At 41.8% G+C, this 26,224-nt stretch overlaps 1 protein-coding gene across 1 annotated transcript in view; it reads left to right on the top strand.

Annotated features, from left to right (window-relative positions):
• LOC148475121 (beta-1,4-galactosyltransferase 1-like) overlaps nucleotides 1–26,224 on the top strand; it is a 383,411-nt gene that overhangs the window by 247,519 nt on the left and 109,668 nt on the right. The window contains exon 3 of the mRNA XM_088457707.1: nucleotides 2,347–2,576. Coding sequence (XP_088313833.1) covers nucleotides 2,347–2,576 — 230 coding nt within the window. The remainder of the gene's footprint in view (nucleotides 1–2,346; nucleotides 2,577–26,224) is intronic.

Genomic DNA, 26,224 nt, shown 5'->3' on the forward strand with positions numbered 1-26,224 from the left:
TACGACCAGACCCTAATATTGGGTCTGGGCACTCGGAAGCCCTAGGGAGCTTTCTGCTCTGATGGGGCAGGAAGTTCCCAACTGACTTCACTGATGTTGTCAGTGCGGATGACCACAAAACAGTAGGCATTCGTAAAGGAACACCTCCATTTTGGAAACCACCCACCCTGCCCGCCTACCAAACGGGGGCAGCTGTCGATCAACATCGACAGCTACCCCTTTGGTAACGAGCTCCGGAGCGACAGAGTTTCTCTGTCGCTCCGGGGCTTACGCACGCTCAGTGCGGCCGCTGCGTGTGCGCATGCCAAACCATTGAGTCAGTTACGAGCGCATCAGTGCTCACGACCGACTCTGAATGAGGTCCTAATTCTCCAGACATAAGGAGCCACAAATGTAAGATACCTTAAACTCTAAATAGAACAAAACACATTTTTTTCAAGCCAGGCCCTAAGTATCTATAGTGTTCCTGATACAACTGTATATAAATGTTAGCAATACAACCTTAGAGTTCCACTTTTACATGAAATGGCAAAATATATCTGTAAAATTGCACTTAGCTAAATTAATAGCCTATGGGCTATTTCGCACATGCCGGTTTTCAGTGGCCAGCAAAAAAACAGCAGGTAGTAATTTAATTAAATATGTTAAAGGATGGGCAATTTCAGATGGCTCAGATATGGCATGGTCGCGTGTTACAGCTGGGAATTTCCACTGACAAGATCGTCTACTGTGCCGTGTCCGTGCCGTCACTGCAATTTAGTAAAGCACAAATTCCAATGTTTCCTTTCACACACATCGGCATTTCAGAGCATGTACCTGCTCACAACTCCATCTGCTGCTGCTGCTGCTGCTGTGCATTCCTACTACTGTACATTAAGATAACTAACCACAACTTTAAAAATGTCTCAAAGCCGTTGCATGTGAAACCAAGGAACTGATTGCCGGAAAAAAATGGCTGGCTTTGGACGTTTTTATGCTGGTCTGCAAAACCTGGCGTGTGTGAACAAGGGAAGGTGCGCTGATTCGTAGCTATGGGCACCCCAAATTCAGAGCGGCAGCTCTCATAATGGGTTCTGCTCCCCACTAAATAATTATAGAGAATAAAAGGAAGAGTGGAGCGCCGTTGAGAATTCAGCAAATTTATTACACATAAGAAAAAGTGCATCCGATTACACACAATGAAATGAATATTGCACACTATAAAGCACTACTCAGTCCGATAGCAAACAGTACATAAATAATGGTAATATTAGTAATGTAGCAAAATATGTCCTTTCATTGCAACTTGGTTATATGGTTCTCCCAAACAAACAACCACTAAGTAGATTGCACTAAACTGCTTCATAATTGAGAATATCATTTACTGCCTATTACCACCGTGAAATGGATGAGCTCCTCGATTTACTGATACCATTGTCTTGAAACTATCGAGATTGGAACTTTGAAACCATTATCCTTGATACTCTCTCCACACTTAATACTGTTATTATACCTGCGGACTGTTTAAACGGGTGTGGTTACTTACAACATTATTTCCAACACAACATCGCTGAATATAATTTTTGCAAATTTATTGGACACAATTTTCTTTTTAAATCTGATATTATATAGAAAAAATATATGTGGAGATGTTTATTTTTAATGAAAGGACATATATAATTATATATTTATAATTATTTAAATTTACAATTATAATATTACCGTTATTCATGTACTGTTTGTTATTAGACTGAATGGTGCTCTTTAGTGTGCACTATTCATTTCATTGTGTGTAATCGGATGCACTTTTTCTTATGATTACCTAAGAACTAATGTGGTGATTTATTTTTATTGTATAATAAAATTGCTGAATTCTCAACAGCGCTTCACTCTTCCTTTTAGCCTATGATTAAAGCTGCAATGAAGATAATTAATTCTGCTATGTAGTGTGGTTGGGGTTAAACTGGAAACATAAGACAAATTTGCAGTATACTAGTAATATAGACATGAGTAAGATACAGTAAGTGTCATTTCACTTAACACCTTCTGCAGCAGAAATGCTAGGCACCAACCAGCTCAGCGTTATAATCCACACTTTGTTATTACATCTTAATTCAGTCAAAATTAATGTCATATTTTTGAACTGTGAGTAGCACTATGGATATAATTTGTATATAATATCTAATAAAACTGAAATGGACAACTGCGAACATGGATTCAAACCCGGTACCTTGATTAAACTGCAGGTTGATCAATATCGTCTTAGAGGCATGACTAAACCAGGATCAATTAAAGTAAGATGTAATTATATTTTTATAATAAATCTTTATTATATTACTCAGGTTTTTTTTCTGTTTCTAATAACAGGTCCCAAAGCTATTGACATAAAGAAGAATATATCTCTTTTGAGTATTACTTTAGAAAATCCAGAAGTGCAAAATGGACGAAGTAAACCTCAAACCTGTACAGCACAGCAAAAAATCGCCATAATAATTCCTTTCCGTAATCGTGAACCACATCTTAAAATATGGTTGCACCATATGCATCCATTTCTACAAAAGCAGCAGGGAGACTATGGAATATATGTGGTGGAACAGGTAACAATAGTTTATATTTCATATCTGAATTGATTGAAGGAAATATTTGATTTATAACATAGTTGCCAACTGTTTAAAATAATCTCCAGGCACACTTTAGTGGTTGGCTCCAGTTACACTGGTCTACAAAAATAAACAGAATATAAATGTATTTTTCATGCTGAAATCGAATATGCATTAAGATTTTTTCCATCAGGAAGAAATTTTTGTGACATACATTTCAAGTTTTACAATATTAGCACTTAACGTAAGTCTAAAAGTGCATACACAAGTAAAGATTTTCTGTCCATCCACCCAACTAGTTGATTGGTTGGAATGAAAATCTGGTAAGGTATGAAAACAAATGATAATCAGCAATTTGCTCTCAAATGCCGGAAAATGGACAAAAACTGTTGTTTGAATAAATTGTTTAGATCAAACATTTAACAAACTTGTCTGACGACCATTTTCATCTGTATTCTGGCATTTAGGAGCAAATTGCTGATCATCAGTTACTCCCATACGTTACCAGATATTCATTCCAACCAATCAACTAGTTGGATGGTTGGACAGAAAATCTTTGCGTGTGTACGCACCATAAATGATAAATATACACCTCGTTCTGGCTGACCTTATCACATCTGCAGGATTTTCCTCGCTGGCGATGTGAACTACATCAACAAATCTCTTTTCCATAACTTCACAAAAGAAGTAATGTCTTATCTCACTTTAACAGAAAAGAATGTATACAGCAGCACTTGCTCAAAATATGACAAATATAAACTTAAGTTTTAGGAATTAAAAGATAATTTAATCTAAAATAGATCTAAAATACACAAATATAAAATTAAATATGCACTTAGTAAAGATGTGACATATTCAGTTTAAAAAGCCAACACTATTTTTTAATTTGTAAATTATACAAATATGGTGCAGTAAACTTGTAGCAATAAAATATGTTAAATGTAGAAAAATCAGTCCCAAAAATAATGTGTGGGTAATAAAATATTTAGGGGTCTATTTACTAAGCTGTGTTAGGAGATAAAGTGAACGGTGATAAGGCACCAGCCAATCAGCTCCTAACTGCCATTTTTCAAACAGCCTGTGACATGGCAGTTAGGAGCTGATTGGCTGGTACCTTATCACCATTCACTTTATCTCCTAACACAGCTTAGTAAATAGACCCCTTAGTATGCACTTGTAAAGAAATGTTCAATGTGAGTAAGGAAAATGGGCCTGATTCAGCAAGGATTGCAACTGCGATTATGCACACAATCGGTTGATTGTTGTGATCTGTGCATGTGTATGCATCACAGTGCGCATGTGCGAACTTGCCACTGCGATCACAGTGACTACACAGACCCATTGCAGAGTGATTGACAGGAAGTGCCATTTGTGGGAGGTGAAGGGATGGTGGTCGGCGAAACACAGGTGTGCCATGGCATTTGAACGCCATAACAGGGGCATGCATAAATTTATCACTGCAATGCCGTACACAGCTTGAGTACTCAGTGCTTGCTATGAGGTTAGCAATTTCTGAGTAAGGTCTGACCTTGTGTAAGTGTGCATGAGGCTCTAATTGTACTCAATGTTAGCGATGGTTTTGCAGTCTTGCTAAACATTACAGATGTGTGTAAGGTAAGGTGGGCATCCCTATGTAGTGCTGCAACTGCATAGCGTTCGCAATGGATTAGCATAGCATCGCAGTCATATTGCGTGCATAATCACAGCCGCTATCGCAGTTGTGATCCATAGTGAATCAGGCCCAATGTACAGTATATGGGGAAAGAAATCCACATAAAAGTTCCATGTGATGAGCCGCAGTCTATGAGTAGACCTCTGTGTGATGAGCTGCGGCCGACACTATTGGAATTCTCCAATATAAATTTCACTTAGCAGGTACACTCACATCAACAAAAAGAGTGTGCATTATACTGGCAAGTCCCTGGTGTTGTAGGTGGCAAGAAACCCTAAAGCATTTCTTTGCCCAAGGCAATTTCACAGAGGGTGCCACTTCATCTGGGTGCATCCTATTATTAGGTCTATCACACTTCCTAAGACTAACGCTGAGTAAAAATATGGTAGTTCACAAAAATAGCAATAAATATGTCCCAAAAAATTATTATCAAGCACTTATAATATAAAACTGAAAAAAGAAAATATTAGAAATATAAACAATATTAAAGGTTTATAACCCAATTATAGATATAATTCTTAGGCAGGGACAGACTGGGGCTGCTGAGCAGCCCTGGCAGTCCCCCTGCATACAAAAGGGGCGTGGCCTCACCACACGGGGGTGTGCTGCGAGTCACGGGGGCCTGGCCTCGTGGGACTCCCCATCTTTCAGTAACCAAGCTGAGCAGAGCACAGGGAGGCGGAGCTGCTCGGCCAGGGTTTGACACTGGTCTGGCCCATCTGGCCATTGCCAGATGGGCAGTACGGACATGTTCCTAGGTATATAGACATTTTCATTAATTAGTTAAACTTTCTAATTGATATATCACAGAAAAAACAGATGAAATAGTTTCTAAGATCATGAATAATATAGTAAATATAAAAATAAAAATAAATTATGTATAGATATTTGAGTATGTAAATATATCCAATATGGAAAAGAAGATAGATAGATAGATAGATAGATAGATAGATAGATAGATAGATAGATAGATAGATAGATAGATAGATCGATCGATAGATAGATAGATACACACATATACAGTAATACAGTGTATATATTTTTTCTATTTTTTATTTTGGATGTTTAGATATATACATGATATATCTCTAATAGAGTAGTCTTTTTTTTGCTATTTCCTTTTTTCCTCTTCTTTCACAGTATGTATCATGATTTATGCTTTCTATATAGATTTACATTTATATATGATCATCCCTGAGTGGATAATGTGTATTTGCATTTGGATTCTTGCATGTCATCTGAGTTGTGGTAACAGGGGCGCCTGTCAGATAAGGGTTTTATTGGACATCACTGGGGTGTATTTACGGGTTACCTTGGTAACCACTTGGATGATGATTATTGGTTTCCCCGCTACACGTAACACAGTTATGTCACGTTATACCGGCACTTGAACTAGCTTAGACATGTGATGTTTTGACATCGTGTGCAGTCTGCCCCGTTGTGCTGGCATGGAGTTTTTTGCAGTGCTCTTCTCTGTATGGTCGTGTTTTTTTACAGTTGACCATGTGACCAGTAAACACGTGGTGTGTGCCGTGATGCCGCTTCAGGTATGAGTGGCACAGCGTGGAGCTGAGTCCCCCGGCAGTGGTAGGTGAGATCCATTTAGGCTTGTCCGATTAAGCGCCCATTTTCCCTATTTATATACCATGTTGAGGCATTAGTGCTATGCTCTTGATGAAGGTGGTTGGACCACTGAAATGGCTGTCAGGCTTTTGACTGTACATATGGCGTAAGGTCAACAGGCATTGATAAGTATCCATACTGCATTGCAGTTGTGACATGCACTTTATAGTTACCCAATTTAATATGGCTATGCTGCAAATACAAAATTTTTTTTGGATGAAACTATGGTCTGGTGTGCTGACTTAATTTTTTGATTCCTTAAGGGGATCAGTGCAACAGTATATATATATATATATATATATATATATATATAATATAAAACTTTATTGGCAAAAGTGATGGGATAGATGTTGACCTATGCCATCTGGATGGAATATGTGTGAATGAACGGTGGACAAGAGCCTGGTGGTCGAAATTCTGATGCCGGTAGACTGAACAGAGCAGATCCCAATGGAGGTAAGTAAAGTACCTACCCTCCCTTCTCCCCACTAACCCTAACCCTCCTTTAGGGGTATCTAACTTTTAACTCCCCCCTAGTGTCTAACCCTAACCTCCCCCCAGGACTGCCTAAACCTAACCCTCCCTTGGGGGTGCCTAACCCTAACCTCCCATCGGGGGTGCCTAACCCTAACCCTTCCTTCCCTTAGCCTAACCCTAACCCTCCCCAGTGGGGTGCCTTACCCTAAGTCCCCCTGAGGGCCCTTTAACCTAACCCCCTCATTACCAGCTACGTGGATATTTATCCCTGGCATTGGACTATCGGTCCGGCATCCTGTTGGGGTACCGGCATCGGGATTAACATAGGTGTCGGTATTGCAACACTTATGTTAGATCACTTACCGGGATTACACTGCCTTGCGGCCGCCAATCGCTTGACTGCATCTCACCTGGATAGCTTCCCACAGTTCCCTGATATTTGTAGGTGCAGCATTTAGGCACGAATAGACCACTCCACCACATCCCATAAATGCTCAATAGGGTACATGTTGGGCAAACATGGTGGCCACTGTCACATTTAGCATCCTGGAGTCCCCTACTGAGGGGCTGGAAGTTGTGGTCCTGGGTCAATGAAGAAGTCAGGAGCGAGGGGCCTGAATGTTCAATCTCTTCATCCACAAGCATCGGATGTTGGCGAGACCTGACCTAGGGTTCGGAGTCTAACCTGCCGGGAGGTGATCACCAGTGACCCCTCCAAGTGGGATATGGGTTTCAGCTGCACCCGGCAAGCAGGTCTCGGTCCCCAGGTCAGGGATCCTATGCGAGTGGGAATAGAGACAGACACACCACTTTGGAAAATATAATCTCTGTACCACTAGTACAGAGAAGCACAATAGAGATGTTTACTGAAGAGGTGCTGTGGCAGACCAGAGGGAGAGAGTCCACTGAGGAGTAGGTTGTGCAGCTTGCACTGGAGGGAAGTTAGGATATGCTGCAATCACTGAAGGAGTGGTGATTGCACCAGTTTGGATAACGTGGTGTCTGTATACTGAGGCACAAGGATATGACATTGGTAAATAGCACACACAGGCATGGATGTTCTGAAGCACTGCCGGACAATGATATGACACTGGTAAATAGCACACATTCAATGATGTTCTGTAGCACTGCAGAACAATGATATGACACTGGTAAATAGCACACACAGGCAAGGATGTTCTGTAGCACTGCTGTACTAAGATATGACACTGGTAAATAGCACACACAGGCAAGGATGTTCTGTAGCACTGCTGTACTAAGATATGACACTGGTAAATAGCACACACAGGCAAAGGCACTTGAATTAGCACACACAGGCAAGGTGTTCTGTAGCACTGTTGTACAAGGATAAGGCTCTTATAAATAGCAGACAAAAGAAAGGTATTCTATCACACTGCTGCACAAGGATATGGCACTTTGTAAATAATACACTAGTACTCAGTACATAGGTGATGTACAGAGCATATACTAGAAATACCACTGGGAAGAGTCTCTGGAAGATTGTATGTGAAGCCTGGACGAAGCAAAAAGCAACCACCTGGGAATAATGAAATTGATCAGGTAATTTCCTGTTCACATGGAGTCCTGTTTATAACCCCTGGTAGCTGTCCATTGGAAGAGCAAGTTAGCTGAGAACTAACACAGCTACCACTGGATAAGGATCTATCAGATGATTCAGCCAAATGGCTGCACCCATGACCATCGCTGCAGGATATCCGATATGGAGAATTGCATGACAGTCACCTGGGCCCAGGGTAGAATACTCAGCAAGTCACCTACTGCTGCACCTGACGTCTCACTGCTAACTCTAGTGAGGGTAAGCCGGTGCTGCGGTAAGTAACAGCTGATCTTAGACAGAATCCTGACAGGCCACACCATTTGTTAGAACTCTCCAGAATGCTCCTCGCACCAATTCTGGACAACTTGGGACTGAAAACCATGTGCATTATCCTGCTGGATATTCCATCATTGTGTGGATTCAAAAAGTACATGAAGGGTTGCAAATTGTCATCAATCAATGAAATGTAGCAATTACTGGTCAATAACATGTTCAGATGAACAAGTAGACACACCACATACCAATTATGGTAACACCCCCAGCCTGCATTGTGCCTTGTTAACAACTGGGGTCCATGGCCTCATGTGGTCGGAACCACACTGAACCCCACCAACAGTCCAAAATAACTGGAACCATGACTCATTGGACCATGAGCCCAGGTGAGGCACTGTGAACAGTGTTGTAGTGTTAACAGGGGCACTCTGGTGGGTCTTCTGCTCTCATTTCCCATGTCTCATAGCCCTATCTGTCCGGTACCCACTATCATACCCTGTTCAAATTTTGATAATTCACATTGCCATGCAATGAGCAGTCTAGCTGGTGATTAATCTGACTCATGAGATGTTAGATTACAACGGACCCAGCTCTGGGTTTTTTCAAGACATCACAGTACCATGATGCCACCTAGCATTACCATTACATACCAAGACTTTGGGCACTTCAATATACATATTTCTTGGCTGATTCAGTCAATGCTATATAATCTGCTTCTGTGGTGGACAATGCTACTTTGAGCTGCTTCCTGCTTGACTAGCTGTGCCTGCTTGTATGAACAAGTATCCTGTGTACAAATGGCAGTAATCCTTATCTCCCTCCCCACACATATACACACACTTGACACTTGATAATTGATGCAGCCACTGGCTGAAGTAAGAAGAGTTGATACTTGATAATTGGTACAGCCACTGGCTGAAGAATTAATAGTTGATAGTTAATAGTTGATGCAGCCTCCAGGTTAAGTAGTAGTGGAATACAGAGCTATGATTAGGAACCAGTCCTGCAACAGCCTTGAGGCCTGGAACTCTTGGCAAGTTGTGGCCGTTACAACCATGAGGGCTGGTAATGAGTGACAACAGTTTGTCTTTTGCGCCATGAAGCAGGATGCAGCCTTTGGACCATGTAGCAGCCTTGAGGGCTGAGAACCCTTGGCTGAATGTAACTGTTGCATGACTTGTACCGCCGGGTTGACACAGCAAGCAGCAGTTGGTTCTGAATTTTCTTTACAAAAAATGAAAGGGGCATGCAGTAGATGCTGTCTGTGGTCATTACAATTTCTGGACATTCGTGAACCATAACGTTAAAAATGTCAGGCAGCAATGCCCCAAACAGCACATAATGGAAAGGAAAACGGTGTAAGATAGAATTTTCCTTGGGCCCTTCAACCCACCCTTATGTTGTATATATGAAACAGGACATTCACAGTTCAACAAACTATTCACTTCAGCGACATGGACTGCCACTTGTGGCTACAATAATTGGTTTGTTTGGACGCCCCCAAAACAAGCTGCCAATGCAAAGTGGACATTGGTGGCAATGATCCCATACAAAAACTGGCTTTACAACATAGATAAGATCAGATGTCATCATTGTAATCATCCCCATCAGTATGTGCATATATTAGTTGGAATGGAATCCACCATTCCAGACACTTCTGTATTTTTTTGACTTAATTGCTGGTAAAGGTTTTCCTCGTGGAATTTGTAATTCATTTTAAAGAACATAATCTTTTCCACATATTGGGTAAGTAACCTCCTATGCTGATCACTGACAAGGTTCCCGGCTGCGCTGAAAACTCTTTCAGAGTACACACTAGAGGGTGGGCAACTTAAGTAAAGCAAAGCCAGTTTGTGTAAGGGACTTTTTCCTGCCAGCAGTTAACCAGTCTGAGTGACATGCCTATTTGGATGCTATCCCTAAAATAATCATCCACCATTCTCTGAATTGTGACTGTATCAGGCAAAGTCATGGTAGACATGTCACTCATTGTAGGCAGTTCTTTCAGACCCAACCAGATGTCATTAGGTTTTGCTGACTGATGTGCATGACCACCAGCAGTGGGTCTCTTAGGAACATGTCATTTTTTCCTGGCAGCTGCAGAAACTGAAGGAGGAGATGCTGCCGTGTCACGTGCCACTTGAGCTGACAATTTTTTAACCAACAGCTCTTTGCATCTTTATGTCCATCGGAAAGAATGACACAAGGTATGACTTAAACCTATAATCAAGTATGGTCGCCAAAATATAGTGATCTGATTTCAAGAGATTGATGACCCTTGGATCCTATCGAAGTGAATGAAGGGTTTGATCTACAACCCCGACATACTTAGCCTAATTACTCCATTTCAGCTCCTCCTTCAGTTTCTTCAGCTGCATTTGCAAAAGTCTGATTAGGGGAATGACCTGACTCAAGCTGTCAGTGTCTGAACTAACTTCACATGTGGCAAGTTCAAAGGGCTTGAGAACCTTGCACAACATGGAAATTATTCTCCACTGCACTTGACTAAGGTACATTCCTTCTCCTTTCCCTATGTCATAGGCCGTAGTGCAGCCTTGTATGGCCTTTTTCTGCTCCTACATCTGTTGAAGCATATAGAGGGTAGAATTCCACCTAGTTACTACCTCTTGCTTCAGCTGATGGCAGTGCAAATTCAACAGTTCTTGATGGTGCTGCAATCTTTGATATGCAGTTGCTGAATGTCAAAAATTTCCAGAAATCTTTTGGTCCACTGAGAGCATTTCCTACATGCCCCTGTAATTTTAAAAAAAATGTTGCACCACCAAATTAATTGTGTGAGAAAAACATGGGATGTGTTCAAATTAACCCACATGTAATGCTTGCACAATATTGCAGGCATTGTCAGAAATCACAAATCCAGAGGATAGTCCAAGTGGGGTAAACCATTTTGCAATGATTTCCCTGAGTTTTTCTAAGATGTTCTCAGTGGTATGCCTCTTACTGAAACCAGAGTAGCCTGCCTCTGAATGAGCTGGCATTTGTTAGATGCTGCTGCTGTGTGCACTGTTGGAGGCAATACACCTACCTAGTGGGCTGTCACAGTCATGTAATCTTTAGTTTGCCCTGTTCCACTTGTCCACATATCTGTGGTTATGTGATGTGACAGGGAGGAGGTTCCTAGATGGTTAATGTCTTGACTTCTACTTACTGTTACATGGCAATGGTTACAAATGGCTTGGCAAAGACTGTCTGGATTTGGGTGGAAATAATTCCACACAATGGAAGTGGATTGTTTGGTCCTTTGCCCAGGCATGGCAACAATGGGATTTTTCCCACCATGGTTTACAGTTTTTACACAAACTTCCTCGGCAGCAACATCCTCATCATCATCAACATCATCATCAACATCCTCATCATCCTTGTTGTTATTGACAACTACGTAAATATCCTGGTGCAATTCCACCGAAGCATCCTAGATTTCTAGGTCAGCATGTTGACTTGTGCTGCTCATCAACATATTTGCAGAGGGCACACAAATGGTGAAAAGGGGATCCTCTTCCAGTACAGTATTAGAATGGTCAGGCTCACACATGGCAACCACGGACCCACTTGGACTCTCCTCCAGGATTCGTGATATTTAGATCACACAGTTGGTTCTGGTGTCTTACTTGTCTTAACAATTTTAATTTTTTTGTACCTCTCCTACAGGCTGAAGTGCTTAATCATCACTAGAACCACCAGTCATAAATAAAGTTCAAGGCCTTAACCTTTCCTTGCCACTTCATGTAGTGAATGGCATATTGCCAATTTTTTGTTTCTCTAAAGCTGACTTAGCTTTAGATTTTTTTTCTTTTACAGCATAAAAGGAGATTTTTTTTATATGACCTGACTTAAGCCCTGGTGCACCGGCCTTCATAGGGAACGTGACAGTCTTACATTGTCATTATGACTGCTGCCGGGAGCTACAAGACTGGTATGTTTATCCTGCTCTCCTGGCAAGTGACTGTCCTCCATACTCACTGCGGTCTTACAGCATTGTCAATAAGCAATTATAGCGCAGCTAAGTTACGGCTAACACACATAACAACACACAGAAAAAAATATATATTTTTCACACTGGGGGTGAAGAGCTCCCCTGAAAGAGGCAGTAGCCCCTTGATAAATGATACAGGCAGCACATTACCCCTGCACACCTACTTTGCTGATAAGTGTGGCTAACATACACACACAATTGTTTTTCTTTTTTTCCCACTGGGGGGAAGTACCTGTGAAAGAGGCAGCAGCCCCTTGATAAATGAGACACAGGAAGCACAGCACCCCTGCACAACTACATTGCTGATAAGTGTGGCTAACATGCACACACAAAAAATAGTTTTCATTTTATTCACTCTGCGGGGAAGCACCCCTGAAAGAGGCAGCAACCCCTTGATAAGTGACACAGGCAGCACAGCACCCATGCAAACTTACGTTACTGATAAGGGTGGCTAACACTCACACGCAAAAATAGTTTTTCTTCTTTTCACACTAGGGGGAGGATACACCCCTGAACGAGGCAGCGGTCCCTTTATAAATGACACAGGCAGCACCCCTCCTGCACACCTACATTGCTGATAAGTGTGGCTAATGCACACATACACACACAGAAATATTTTTTCATTCTTTTTCACACTGGGGGTGAAGAGCACCCCTGATGGACAGAGAATCCCCTGGACCACACGGCAGCACAGCCAGCCAGCCGCTAGGGACAACAGTCAGCCAGCACCAATGGACAGGACTACAGCCAGCAAGCCCCTATGGACAACAACCAGCCAGCCCCTATGGAGTGGACATGACAACAGCCAGCCAGCCCATATTCATGGACAACAGCCAGCCCCCCTGAATGACAACAGCCAGTCCATATATATGGACAACAGCCAGCCCCACTGATTGACAACAGTAGCCTGACCTTTAATAAACATCAGCAATATCCAAAAGCACAGCACAGCACAGCCCCCTCCTTCCTCTTTACTCTCCACAGCGGAAATGAAAATGGCGGCGATCACAGGATCTTTTATACAATCCAAAACCTGCGAGAATCCAACAGCTGGATGATGATGTTTTGCCTTGTTTTGAGATCTGAGTCAGGTAGGAAAACCCAAGCCGGCTCGGATCTGGCTCGGATCCCCTAAGTTTGGGTGGGTATGGATCTCCTTGATGACGGGATGGCTCTTGCGCTGTGATATCACTGCAAGGGGACGCGACAGGCAGACTGGCTGCGCTGTCTACCGCTCACGCTGCACAACTAGCGGGCTTCTTACATCTATATAGGTTACTGATTTATCCAAGTTCACCTTGGCAAAGGGGTGTGTGAACCCCGAAATGTCGGCTTTACTATGATGTAATACAGCTTTTTTCAACTTGATGACCTACAACGAGTGCCGCTGTTTGCTTTGCATGGACTATATAACTTGAATATTCCAGAGGGCACCGTTGGCCATTATATGTTTTGTACATATATATATATATATATATATATATATGCAACAGAGGCAGGCACTCCTATAACAATTGGCATACTTGCCGTGGTGCACACTTCAGCATGGATAAGGTGTCACTCTCCGGTCTTTTGAAAGAATACTAGCCATAAGCCATTCACTGGGTCAACGTTTCGAGTTTATTATAAACCCGTCATCAGGACATACAAGAAATGTGTCAAAACTCTTACCTTATATATCCCATGTGTCACACCTGATGTGTCTGTCAGGGGGATCATTTTTTCTCTGTGATAGTCCGACAGCGAGATTCCATGTAATAAAAAATCAACTTCCTTTTTCTTAAGTTTTAGTAATTGATGATAGACATCTTCCGCACCATGGTGTTTATCGGCATAGGAAAGTTTTTCTTTAAAATGTAGTCGTTCTGCGTCGTCATCCGTAAAACTGTATGTTTCTCCTTTGTTAATGGAGATCCCTCTGCACCCTGGTGCATCTTCTGCCAAGGATGCAGATTCATCCATATCCATGCACTGAGCAACAATGCACTCGTTAGTGCTGGACTAAATCACCTTCAGTAGGTGACACTCACTTTGGTGGACTTTCCAATTTATGAGGTAAGCGGTTTGTTCTTGTTCTTAATGCTTAATTCTTTTACCTTGACAAATGGGCATGTGGGCCCCGAAACGTTGGTGCTACATTAAAACTTTTTCAAAAGTCTCCTAGTGCTGCTGATTTGGTCCACATATATATATATATACATACATACGTATATATACACATGGGTGTGTTTTGCTTTAAGAAAATTGTATCAGCAACATCTGTACTAATTGCCAATACATTCCTAAATCTGAACCTGTGAATAGTAGATCCACTGTACAAGGAGATACAGGATAAGCCTGTGGCATTATAAGCAATCTGTTGTAATAACTGTAAGCATTTATAAATGTTTAGCATATAAACCGATGATGAATCAGTTAAATACTCTCTGCAGATATGATGGGTATATTTTTGCACTCTGATAAAGGTCCTACTTCTCACTGCTAAAACACAAGTCTATATAAAATAGAGGAGAAGGAATATGTCACCTCTCTAAAAGACTTATTTGTATAAACAGTGAGTGTCTCAACCGAATTATCCAACTAAAATATCTTGATACAGTAACTAATCATGGAATGTTTCTTTTGCAACTCTGTTATAAAATAAACAATATTATGAATTCCCTATGTAAGAGATACTTTGTTTCCAACACATAGTAGTATATTGAGAAAGATAAGAATATCTACAGTATGTGATAATCCAAACAAAAATTTCAAATATGATCAATCTTGCAAACAATACTTTTATTGATGATTTATTGTGGCTCATTAGAGATATACAGTGGGTAAAATAAGTATTGAACACATCAATATATTTCTCAGTAACTATATGTGTAATGGGGCTATTGTAATGAAATTTTCACCAAATGTCAGCAACAACCCATGCAGTCCACACATGCAAAGAAATCAAACCATAGTTGTCATAAATTAAGTTATGTGTAATAATGTGAAATGACACAGGGAAAAAGTATTGAACACATGAAGAAAGAGAGCAGCAAAAAGGTAAATACAAATATATTTACTGAGAAAAATGTTGAGAAAAATGTTGATGTGTTCAATTCTTATTTAACCCACTGTATAATATTCTTCACTAACAATACCGGGTTATTTAGGTCAATATCGGAGCTCCAAGCGGCCTAGACGAGTTTACTTCACCAATTTTCTTCTTTACAAACACAATTCTATCTTTTAGATTTCAATGATAGCACCTCCTATCTTTTGATTTGATTTGCACCAATAATTTAGCATTGATATATTTGAGGGGTTTACTAATATTGACTTTATTGGCATACTATTGACTTTCAGGAAAATTAGTACCAGTGCAAATTTGTTTTCTAATATTTGTAGCATGATATTTGACCTTGCAGAAGATCTTTTTTGTGGTGAAATTACCAAGCTGTCAGTCTCTGACTCAGGTATATATTCATCTACTGGCATGTTCAGTGACACATACTTGCTCTGCACATCAGCCTCCAACTTTTCATCAATTTGCATTGTTTCTTTAAATATATAGCTTTCTAGTATTTAGATTCCAAATCCTGTAGCCTTTGATTTCATGGCAATAGCAAAGCATGATGCACTTTACTGACTTTGAATCCAGCTTTCATCTTTTTTCCTTTGGTATATGTACATAGGTCATACATGCAAAAGTTCTCAGGTGTCTTAAACTTGATTATTTTTTACCACATTTCTATAGTTGTTATGTCCTTTAGGGCAACTGTAGGATAATGGTTATTGAGGTAAACTGCTATGGACACGTCTTCCGCCCAAAATTACTTGTATAGGCCTGCATCTTTTAGCATGCATCTTGCTCTCTGTACTTGTGTACAGTTTTCTCATTCACTGACACCATTTTGCTCAGGAGTATAGGCAATGGTCAATTGATGCTCCAATTTGTCTTAAGATTTGTTTAACCTCTCTATTGAGATATTCTCCACCATTATCAGATCTAAGATCTTAAGTCTATAACTTGTTTGATTTTCTACAGGCTTCTTCTAATCTGCAATTTTTTAAAAAACCACTTCAGATTTTTTCTCTGAAGTATGCATCTGTCATCCTTGTGAAGTGATCTTTATACATACACTTTCAGACTTCACCTCCATTTAACCACACACATATGACTGTACTATTTAAAGTGATTTTTTAGCTCTGTTGTTGAGCTTTTGTAAATGATTGACAACTTTGTTTCCGCACAAAACAGCTCTCACATATGGGTTTTTCTGCATTAGTCACCAACATTCCTGTGATCATCCTTCTCTGTAGCTTCTGAACATATCCAAGGTGACAAAATCTTCTATGCCAGAGTTCCAATGACTGTGACTCCATTGTCACCATTGCATAACAGTGCTGTGTATAAAGGATGTACAACCACTAACACCTTGTATCTGTAGCTATAACAGTCACTTTTCTGTTTTTTATAATGCACTTTCTTTTGGTAAAGTGATCTCTGTGGCCTATTCATTTTAGGATAAGGAATGGTGATAAGATTTGTTCCCATTTCTGGTACATAAAGCACATCTTGAATCTCTGTGACTTTTGATCTTTCAATTTTTAAGTGAGATTTGTCTCAACATTTGCTGCTGTGAGGACTTGCTTGCCAATTCCTTTGATAGATATAGGGTCACATTTGCTTAACTTGATGAACCATTCCTCATACTAGCTGTCATTCTTTGTTGCACCTGAATCAATATACCAGCAATTTTTTCTGTGGTTATCTTATCTCTGCCGTGGCAGTTCTTGCTTTGTATAGGATTCACATTCTTTTGCTTGCACTTTGTGACCTATCTTCTGAGAACTGTAATACGTGAATTTAGATTTTCACTTTTTGTATGTAATGCAGTTGTCTCTGTATTCAAATCACAGGGCAAATGTTCTTGATCATCCACTTACACTCCAACAGAAGTTGGTTGCTAAGATACAACATAATTTTGTCTATGTAATCACTCATACAGCTGCATTCATCACCTCTCTTTGTTTAATTTCTTCATTTTATTTTCTTCAGATAAAATAAATAGTGATCTCCAGATGTCTGTTCTGTTTTCACCAACTCTTGATGCCATCTTTTTATTATTTATCTATCTTTATCAAACCCTTGTCTTTATATTTTACCTATTTTTCATGTATTTTCTTCTCTCTGTTCTTTGCTCTCTATATAATCTCCCCTTATATATTATCAAAATGCTTTTTATGTTCTCATTCAAACTGCCCTTACGTTACCAATTTTCTGTGATATTTTCTTGCACTGATCACACCTCCACTTTCTTTTCCTCACTCTAGGATGAGGCTACTCTGTGAGTCATTGAAGCAATGCACAGTCTTACCTTCTGTCCCATAGCTGAAGCTCTTTATGACAGCAAACATGTCGGCTTCAAAATAGCTAGGGAGCTTGGTCTTGTAGCTAACACCACATAGTAGCTTAAAGGCATAATTTTTGCTAATTCGACTTGAGGTTATACTTCACATGTAAGTATTAGACAAGCCCTATCTTAACCTGGCAGTAAAGTGACTGTAATCTTGTAAACTATCACTCTGCTTTTTAATCTTTGCTGCTTTTTAATCTTTGCTTTGGCTCTTATTAGAGTCACTGTCCCGGTAACATAATTCTAATAACTTGATGCTAAAAATAATTTTGCAATATTCATCTAAATATGGGGAGTTTCCACAACAAGCACACACTGCAGCAATACTACCACCCCTTATAAACACTATATCAATATTACCGCTTTATCTCAATATTACAGATTTACTACCATTCCCATCCTATAGAAATAAGGTAACACTGATCTATAATATATATTATGATATATAGTATAATAATGTTTCATAGATACAGGTTTCAGATGCAAGAAAAAACATTAATATGGTATACCCACTGAACCTCCTTCTGTGTTGAGGTACTGGTTGCAATGAGCCATGTCTCCCTTGTCCAAAGATCTAGAGCTGGAGTATTGACTACTGAAGCTGGCAAACAGGTTGAAATATGGAGCTGACTAAGCTGAATGGTGCTCCCAGGAATTTGTGCACATTAATGGGAGTATTGGGAGCAGATTGGGAGCATGTGGGGAGTATTGGATCAGCCTTCAGCTGCATACAAATAGGGTGGCAAGTTTATGGAAAGGGGCCAGCCACCCCGAATTTATACAGTGTTGGATCCAACCACTGGCCAATCTGTCCCTGGTAGGAAGTATCATGCTGAGTGCAAGGGAGGTGGTCCCATAAGCCTCCAGGCTCTAGAGCAGCTGCACCCACAGTAGTTAGATCCTTGAGGTTTTTGCTATATTCCTCTGGATCAAATAGAATATCAATAACAATGATATAGAATAAAGTAATCCTCAGTAATTGTGCTAATTAGAACTCCAAACCTTGACAGTTAAAGATATAAATACTATTTACTAATACACAATATACAAAATATATAGTAAAAATAAGAAACACATAGATTCACCACTAAAAACTCATCTGTCTGCATAGACCATACACAAAATATGGAGAATAGATAATCTCATTCAGAGCTTTCAATAGTAAATGGAACATGACAAGTAAATATGCAAATTATAGATCATAACTAATGAGACTGTAATATCCAGAATTTCACAGTGGAAGACAGATAATACTTGGATGACACAGTCAGTAATAGGGGAGTATGGTTAAAGTAAAAAAAAAAACAGACAGTTCCAATATGCTTACCACCACACAAGTGTATCAGTCTCATATAAGAGAAGCCTCCATGGAATATAGAAGTCCTCTGTATTACAATACTACAGAGTAATGGAACAGTAAGCACTATGCCATCTAGGGGGTTGTAGTGAATACCCACAACTGGGGGGAGGAGTTGCAATTAGAGCTCAGTGAGTTAATTGGTCTCTGGTGTTAAATTCAGCAGAACAGATGAAGTTGATGGCTGAAGCTAAATTAAAGCAGTTCCCTCCAAAGTGTCATGACCCTGGCTAGTTTTTCACCTTTTTGCCTTGAGATTTACCCCTGCCAAATGTACCGTTTATCTGTATGTGCAATTCGCCTGGGAGATCTGTTCTAATCTTGCTGGCTGCAACACTTCTGTGTATACATTTGGACTATGCTCTCCTTTCCACAGTGATTATTCAACTGAGCCCTTTTCTGTCTGTGAACACTGCTAGCCTCGATTGAAATTGCAGGTGTAGTTCTGACTCTCAGTACTGCTGATATGATTGGCTCTCTGCATGTTGTGCCCTCCACCACTCAGAGGACCTCATTCAGAGTCGGTCGTGTCGGCCACACGGTCGTACGCCATCGATGTTCGCTAAACTACGCATGCGTAAAATTCGCAATGCGCATGCGCAAACTAGCTAATACAATCAGAAATTTCTCTCTCCTTCAACTTGGCCAGGTGGTTAGTTTGAGTGACAGGATGAGGCGTTTGTGAGTGGTAACAGGGGAAGGTGCTTGTGAACGGGGGAGTGAAGATCCGAACGCAGGTGTGCCTGACTATGCAAACGGCGTTTTATGGGAGTGCATAATTAACGAAATAGTGTTATGGCACATGTGACATGGGAGGTTTTTACACTGACTTGATCGTAGTGCTTAAGAGAGGGTATGGTCAACCTTAAGGTCTACGACCAGCTCCGATGGTTCCCGATGGTCTCGATTAATCCTTACATGCCCGGAGATGACGTGTAATGGGAACGAGAAGGGGGTGTATTTTTAGTCTTACGGCCGCATCCTCCCCATGCTCATCCAGCTAACGATCCCATCTTAACGATGCAACTTGCGAGCACTTCATTTGCATATCCGGCCCCTTTTACCTTACGACCGTGCGGCCGCAACGACTCTGAATGAGGTCCAGAGTGCTTCTGCCAGACCACCTGAGTGAATGCACCAATTCCTGCCATACACAGGGTATAACAATTCTCCTCTGATAGCATTCAAGGCCTGAGTATCTCGTTACTTTCCATGGTGCCCAGATTGTGCTACTTCTGTCTCCCTGTGTACAAGTATCCCAGGCTCCTGCTGGTTCCTAGACCAGTTCATCCAGTAATCCTGCTGGCAGCTGCACCTGGCACATCCAGAATCCTGCTGTTTCCCAGACTAGTACATCCAGCAATTCTGCTGGCAGCTATACCTGGCACATCTGGAAATCCTGATGGTTCCCAGACCAGTTCATCCAGTAATCCTGCTGGCAGCTATACCTGGTGCATCCAGAAATCCTGCTGGTTCCCAGACCAGTTCATCCAGTAATCCTGCTGGCAGCTGCACCTGGCACATCCAGAATCCTGCTGTTTCCCAGACTAGTACATCCAGCAATTCTGCTGGCAGCTATACCTGGCACATCTGGAAATCCTGATGGTTCCCAGACCAGATCATCCAGTAATCCTGCTGGCAGCTATACCTGGCACATCCGGAAATCCTGCTGGTTCCCAGACCAGTTCATCCAGTAATCCTGCTGGCAGCTATACCTGGTGCATCCAGAAATCCTGCTGGTTCCCTGACCAGTTCATTCAATAATCCTGGTAATAGCTATACTTGGCGCATACAGAAATCCTGCTGGTTCCCAGACCAGTTCATTCAGTAATCCTGCTAATAGCTATACGTAATGCATCCAGAAATCCTACTGGTTCTCAGTCCAATTTTGCAAGGCCACCTACTGGTACCCCATCCAGCTCAGCAAGCCTTCTTGCTGATCCCTGTCTAATTCCTCCAAGTTATCTACTGGTTCTCAATCTAATTCTGCAAGCCTACCTACTGGTACCCCGTCCAGCTCAGCAAGCCTTCCTGCCGGTCCCGGTCCGGTTCCTCCAAGTTTTCTACTGGTTTCACTCCAACATTACAAGTTTCCTGTTCCTGTCATTTATCATCAATGGCAGTTATCACTGCCATACAAGTCATATGCAAAAAGAGCTATTTACATCATCCATGGTTCCAGCCATGCCGGTCTCTGCTGAATCCAGTTCAACACCTGAGTCAGCTAACTCTCAGACACCAACCTTGACACTGTTAAGGACTGAGGGTTAACTGGTGTAAACAGCCTTGAGGGCTACTTTGCATGAATTGGTGGTAGCTGCAAAGCTAGAGGTCAGAGTCAAACTTTGGGGCATTGGAGCAGCCTTGAAGGCCGATTTAGATGTAGGTAGTCGCGGCCAATGGACCAAAGGTGTGATGCAAATAAATGGGCTGTTGAAGCAGCCTTGAGGGCTGGTAGCGGCCTCAGGGCTGGGAACAAGATGCAGCCTTTGGGTTGGTAAAGCAGCCTTGAGGGCTGGTTTGCCTTGACTGGCAGTGGCTTGAGGGCCTGGAGCAAGATGCAGCCTTTGGGCTGGTGGAGCAGCCTTGAGGGCTGGTTTGCCTTGGCTGGCTGTAGCCGGAGGGCCCGGAGCAAGATGTAGCCTTTGGGCTGGTGGAGCAGCCTTGAGGGCTGGTTTGCCATGGCACATTGTGACCTGGGGCCCCAGGGTTAGATGCAGCCTTTGGGCTGATGGGTCTTAGACGAAAGACATAGCGCTGCTACCAATGTCGCTGGGATGACACTGGTGATGGTGCACGGGTCTATGCACATAGAACGCTGAGTAGCTACTAATGCTGCCAGGATGATACTAGCAACGGTGCGCTGGTTTGAGCACTGGGGTCGCTGAGTAGTTACCAGTGCCGCTGGGATGACACTGGCAACGATGCACAGGATTGCGCACTAGGAATGCTGAGGTGCGGCCCTATGTCACCGGGTTGGCACAAGCCACTGGGTTAGACTGGTTCATCAGAAGGAGGAAGCACACTGTGCCACCTAGATGACACAAGCGACACGAGCAGGTGGAATGCAGAGTGTGCCGCCTGGATGGTACAAATGGCTGCAAACAAACACAGTAAATTGGCACAGGAACCCGACTGAGTATCAGGAGACCCGAACAACTGGAAGCACGAGAAACTCTATCACCGGCATGGAGTGAAGGGCTGGCTGTAATTTAACAGATACAAAGTCCAATCAGAGGAAGCCTTGTAAGCCTCCTTAATGACAGACCAGTGAGCAGCTGGCCTGTGCACACTGACAAATAAATTAGTGAGCAGCTGATACTGCACACAGGCAGACTGTTAATTACTGAACACGTGATCAGCACACAGACAGGATGCAGTGTCTCAATGGCAATAAAAAATGATCTGCTAAGCGCAGATCCTAACAGACACAAATATAGAGACAGTGGAGCAATTAAGGCAGCAGCATTCATGCTGCTAGAGGGAATGGATGTGGTCTCTGCTGGCTGCTTGTGAATCATAATAAGTTTTTAGGGTAGAGCAGCTGTTAAACACTCTTAACAATTTTCTATATCTCATGGATACTTTATTCAGAAGGACAATATTTTCCATATTGATGCTGTAGATTATAACTTAATAACTAAGGCCATTCATCCTCAGTCTGTCACCCACTCACTCTTTTTTCTCCATCAGTAGGGTTGTAGTGCACTGTGGTTCAACTAGATACAGGTACAAATTTTGCCTTGTTTCAATTACAAACTGTTGCTAGATTCCTCTTTGTATATTTTCTTATTATTTTTTTGTTTATTATTGCTGTTTGAATTTACTGCATAGAGTTAGTTACATGATGTCATTGCATACAGTAGCTAGATAGATATGACTATTTCTCTCCTTTGACTCACCTCCCACCTATTACTCCACATACTATAGACTACTTGAACATCACCCTGAGTTTTGACTTAACCCCCACGAATAAAAAGTGCTACACATACTGGGCCTCATTCAGAGGCGGTCGGAGGATGCAAGCAGTCGCTCAGAAACTGGGCGGCCACTTGCATCCTGAACACCTGCCTCTGTTGCGGTCGTTAGGCTGTGAGTTAACACCCATAGCTCTAATGGCCGCTCGGGTGATGGTCACGATGGTCAGAGACCATCGCGACCATCGGGGCTTATGATGAGACCCTAGGGTAGGGTCTCACTTGTCGTAAGCCCCGGAGAGCTTCTGGCTCTGTAAGAGCCAGAAGCTCTCCACTGACATCACTAGTGATGTCAGTAGGGCCTCCCCCAAATGGCAGGCATTCCCATGGGAACGCCTCCATTTGGGCTGCCACCCCCCTGGCCCGCATTCCAAACGGGGCGAGCTGTCAATCAACATCGACAGCTCGCCCCCTTTGGAAAGAGACCTGCTATGACCAGCGCTGTCGGTCATAGTGGGTCTCATGCATGCGCACAAGGGAGCCGTCTCCCTCGTGCGCATGCGCACTGGCAAAACATCGAGGCGGCCGTGCGGTCGTAGACCGTATGGCTGCCTCTGAATAAGGTCCACAGTCTTGATCATCCAGCACACCAGGAAGGTGCAGGGAGATCAGTCAGTGATATAGTTATCGCTGACTGATAGTACCATGTGTACGCACCATTAGAGTTCTTCCAAAAATTGTAACAACATTTGGGAGTCTATGGTTATATTCAGTAGTGCACTCTCAATGCCATAATCAATCCAACTCTAGGCCTGATTCATTGTTGATCGCAACTGCAAATATGCATGCAATCGGATGATTTTTGCATTCTGTGCAATTTCCGCAGTCCGATTGCACGAACTGAGCACTGGGACTGTGGGTCTCATTCAGACCCGTTCGCGAGTGCAGGATGCTTGCAAGCGGGTTGATGGTACCCAAATGCGCATGCGCACGATGGAGGGAACTCCGTCATGCGCATGCGCGAGACCCGGATAGCGACAGCCAAGTTGTCGCTCCAGGTCTCGCACCAAAGGGGGCGTGCTGTCGATGGTGAGAGACAGCACGCCCCCTTTGGTGGGCATGCTGGGGGCATGGCTGCCAGACGGAGGCGTTCCCATGGGAACGCCTACCTTCTGGGTCCGACCCCACTGACATCACTAGTGACATCACTAGTGATGTCAGTTGGAGTGATTTTGGCTCTGATAGAGCCAAAATCACTCCAGGGCTTGCGGAAGCAAGACCCTACCACAGGGTCTCGTCGCAAGCCTGATGATCGTGATGGTCTTGACCATCGCGACCATCATCATGGATGCTCGCATAAGCTGTGAGTGGTAATCCACAGCTATGCGAGCGTCCAAAAGGCCGCTCCAAATTTAACTAGGATGGCCCTGATTCAGAGCGAGCATCCGGCTCTGTATCAGGGCCTGTGATCGCAGTGACTACGCAAACCCATCGCAGAGTGATTGACAGGAAGTGCTGTTTGAGGGAGGTAGTTGGAGAAATGCAGGTGTGCCAGTGCATTTGAATGCCATTGCAGAGGCGTGCATAAATTACCCACTGTGTTGCCATACACAGCCTGAGCACACGTAGCATGCAATGAAGTTAGCAATTTCTGAGTAAGGTCTGACCTTGTGCAAGTGTGCATGAGGCTGCAATCATACTACCGATGGTTTTGCAATCTTGTTAAACATTACGGATGTGTGTAAGGTAAAGTGACCATCCTTATGTTGTGCTGCGACAGCATAGTGATTGCAATGGATTAGCATACACACACAGTTGATCTGCGTGTGTAATAGCTATTGCATTCACAGTTTTGATCCATAATGAATCAGGCCCTCTGACTGTTCTTAGCCACAATATCTCTACACAACTCACAATAAGGATTCCCATAGAATTATAGCACATCTTAAACTTCACAACCTATATGAATCATGACAAATTTCTTACCCAGTGGCTATAGCTTATAACTATTATTCTGCCTCACATGACCTCCATTCACATATAGGTGACCTTTTTGTAGATCATATAATTACACAACAGCACAGAGGGGTACAGATATTTCCTCTTTCCTAGTCTGATCATGCAACTGTCATGCTTAAGCCGTCTTCACCTTCTCACCAGCAAAGTCTGGTATCCCTGGCATCCCATTGATACATTTTTAATCAAAAGAGAAGACACTGCCAAAATCTCCCAGGCAATTTAGGACTTTAAATTGCTTATTACTACCCTTGACATTTCATACACCATTCTCTGTAAAGTCCACGATGCTACAAACTTGGCATCTGCCTGTAAAAATGCAGTTAAAGAGTGTATAAAGGAGACAGAGGCCAACATCACTGATCTTACCAGTAAACACCAAAGGTTCCCCAAGAAATAGAGAAAAAAGAATCGGAATAAACAAAACCCATGGTGTTAAAGAAATAATGAATGTCGAAAATACATCCCTTTAATGTAGGCAATGTTGTCTTATAGTAAAATGGAGTCAACCAGAGTTTTTTCCTGCTGGATAGAGTCCTGAATTAACAGCCGCTTGGTTGTAAAATAAAAGGAGACATCAAAAAGATTAAAAAAAAACAATGTTTAGTCTTATTTGAAGCCACCAAAGAGAAATTGTCATTCAGGGTAGGATGACTATCATAGAGTAATGTATCATAGCATACTCCACTCACATCATATGTGTGATAAAAGGTATCTTTATACAGGGAATCTTCTTTAAAGGATTAGCGTACCCAACTCACTTCTCGCTACTATAGGTAAAGATATATCAAGGTATGTTTTTTATTAAGAACCAACAAACAGAAAAAATGACTCCGATGCTTGATAAAAAATTAATATATGAACTTAAATAGATCTCAGCTGCAGAGAGTTTGGATGGGTCTGTGAAAAAACTCACCCTAATTAGAAACACAAGAAAAGAGATTAATATATATAGAGAAAAATCTATATATAAATCAACCACAAAATGTGAAATGGCAGATAAACCACAACAACCAGTATTTGTGTAAAGATTGTTCAGGACTCGATCAATAAAACATAATATATTTAATCATACACATAATAAATGAAAAATAAAAATTATAAATATATCACATAATACATATAGTAAAATCCATCTTGAAATAACATAAAAGTTGATTGCAGTTGCTTAAATTGCTATAATGCACAGCACCTCATACAATAATTACATTAACTATATCTCAATTTGATGGATGCCACTATCACTTGGTTGAAATGTCCTAATGCCGTCCATATTCTAGCATTTAATAGAAATGTCAACGAGGATTTTATCCTGCTAATCAAACAGATGATATATATACATAATGGATTGAACACTGCAAA

Source organism: Taudactylus pleione, unplaced genomic scaffold, assembly GCF_031769625.1.
Source record: "Taudactylus pleione unplaced genomic scaffold, aTauple2 ptg000777l, whole genome shotgun sequence".
In the NCBI taxonomy this organism is placed as follows: Eukaryota; Metazoa; Chordata; class Amphibia; order Anura; family Myobatrachidae; genus Taudactylus; species Taudactylus pleione.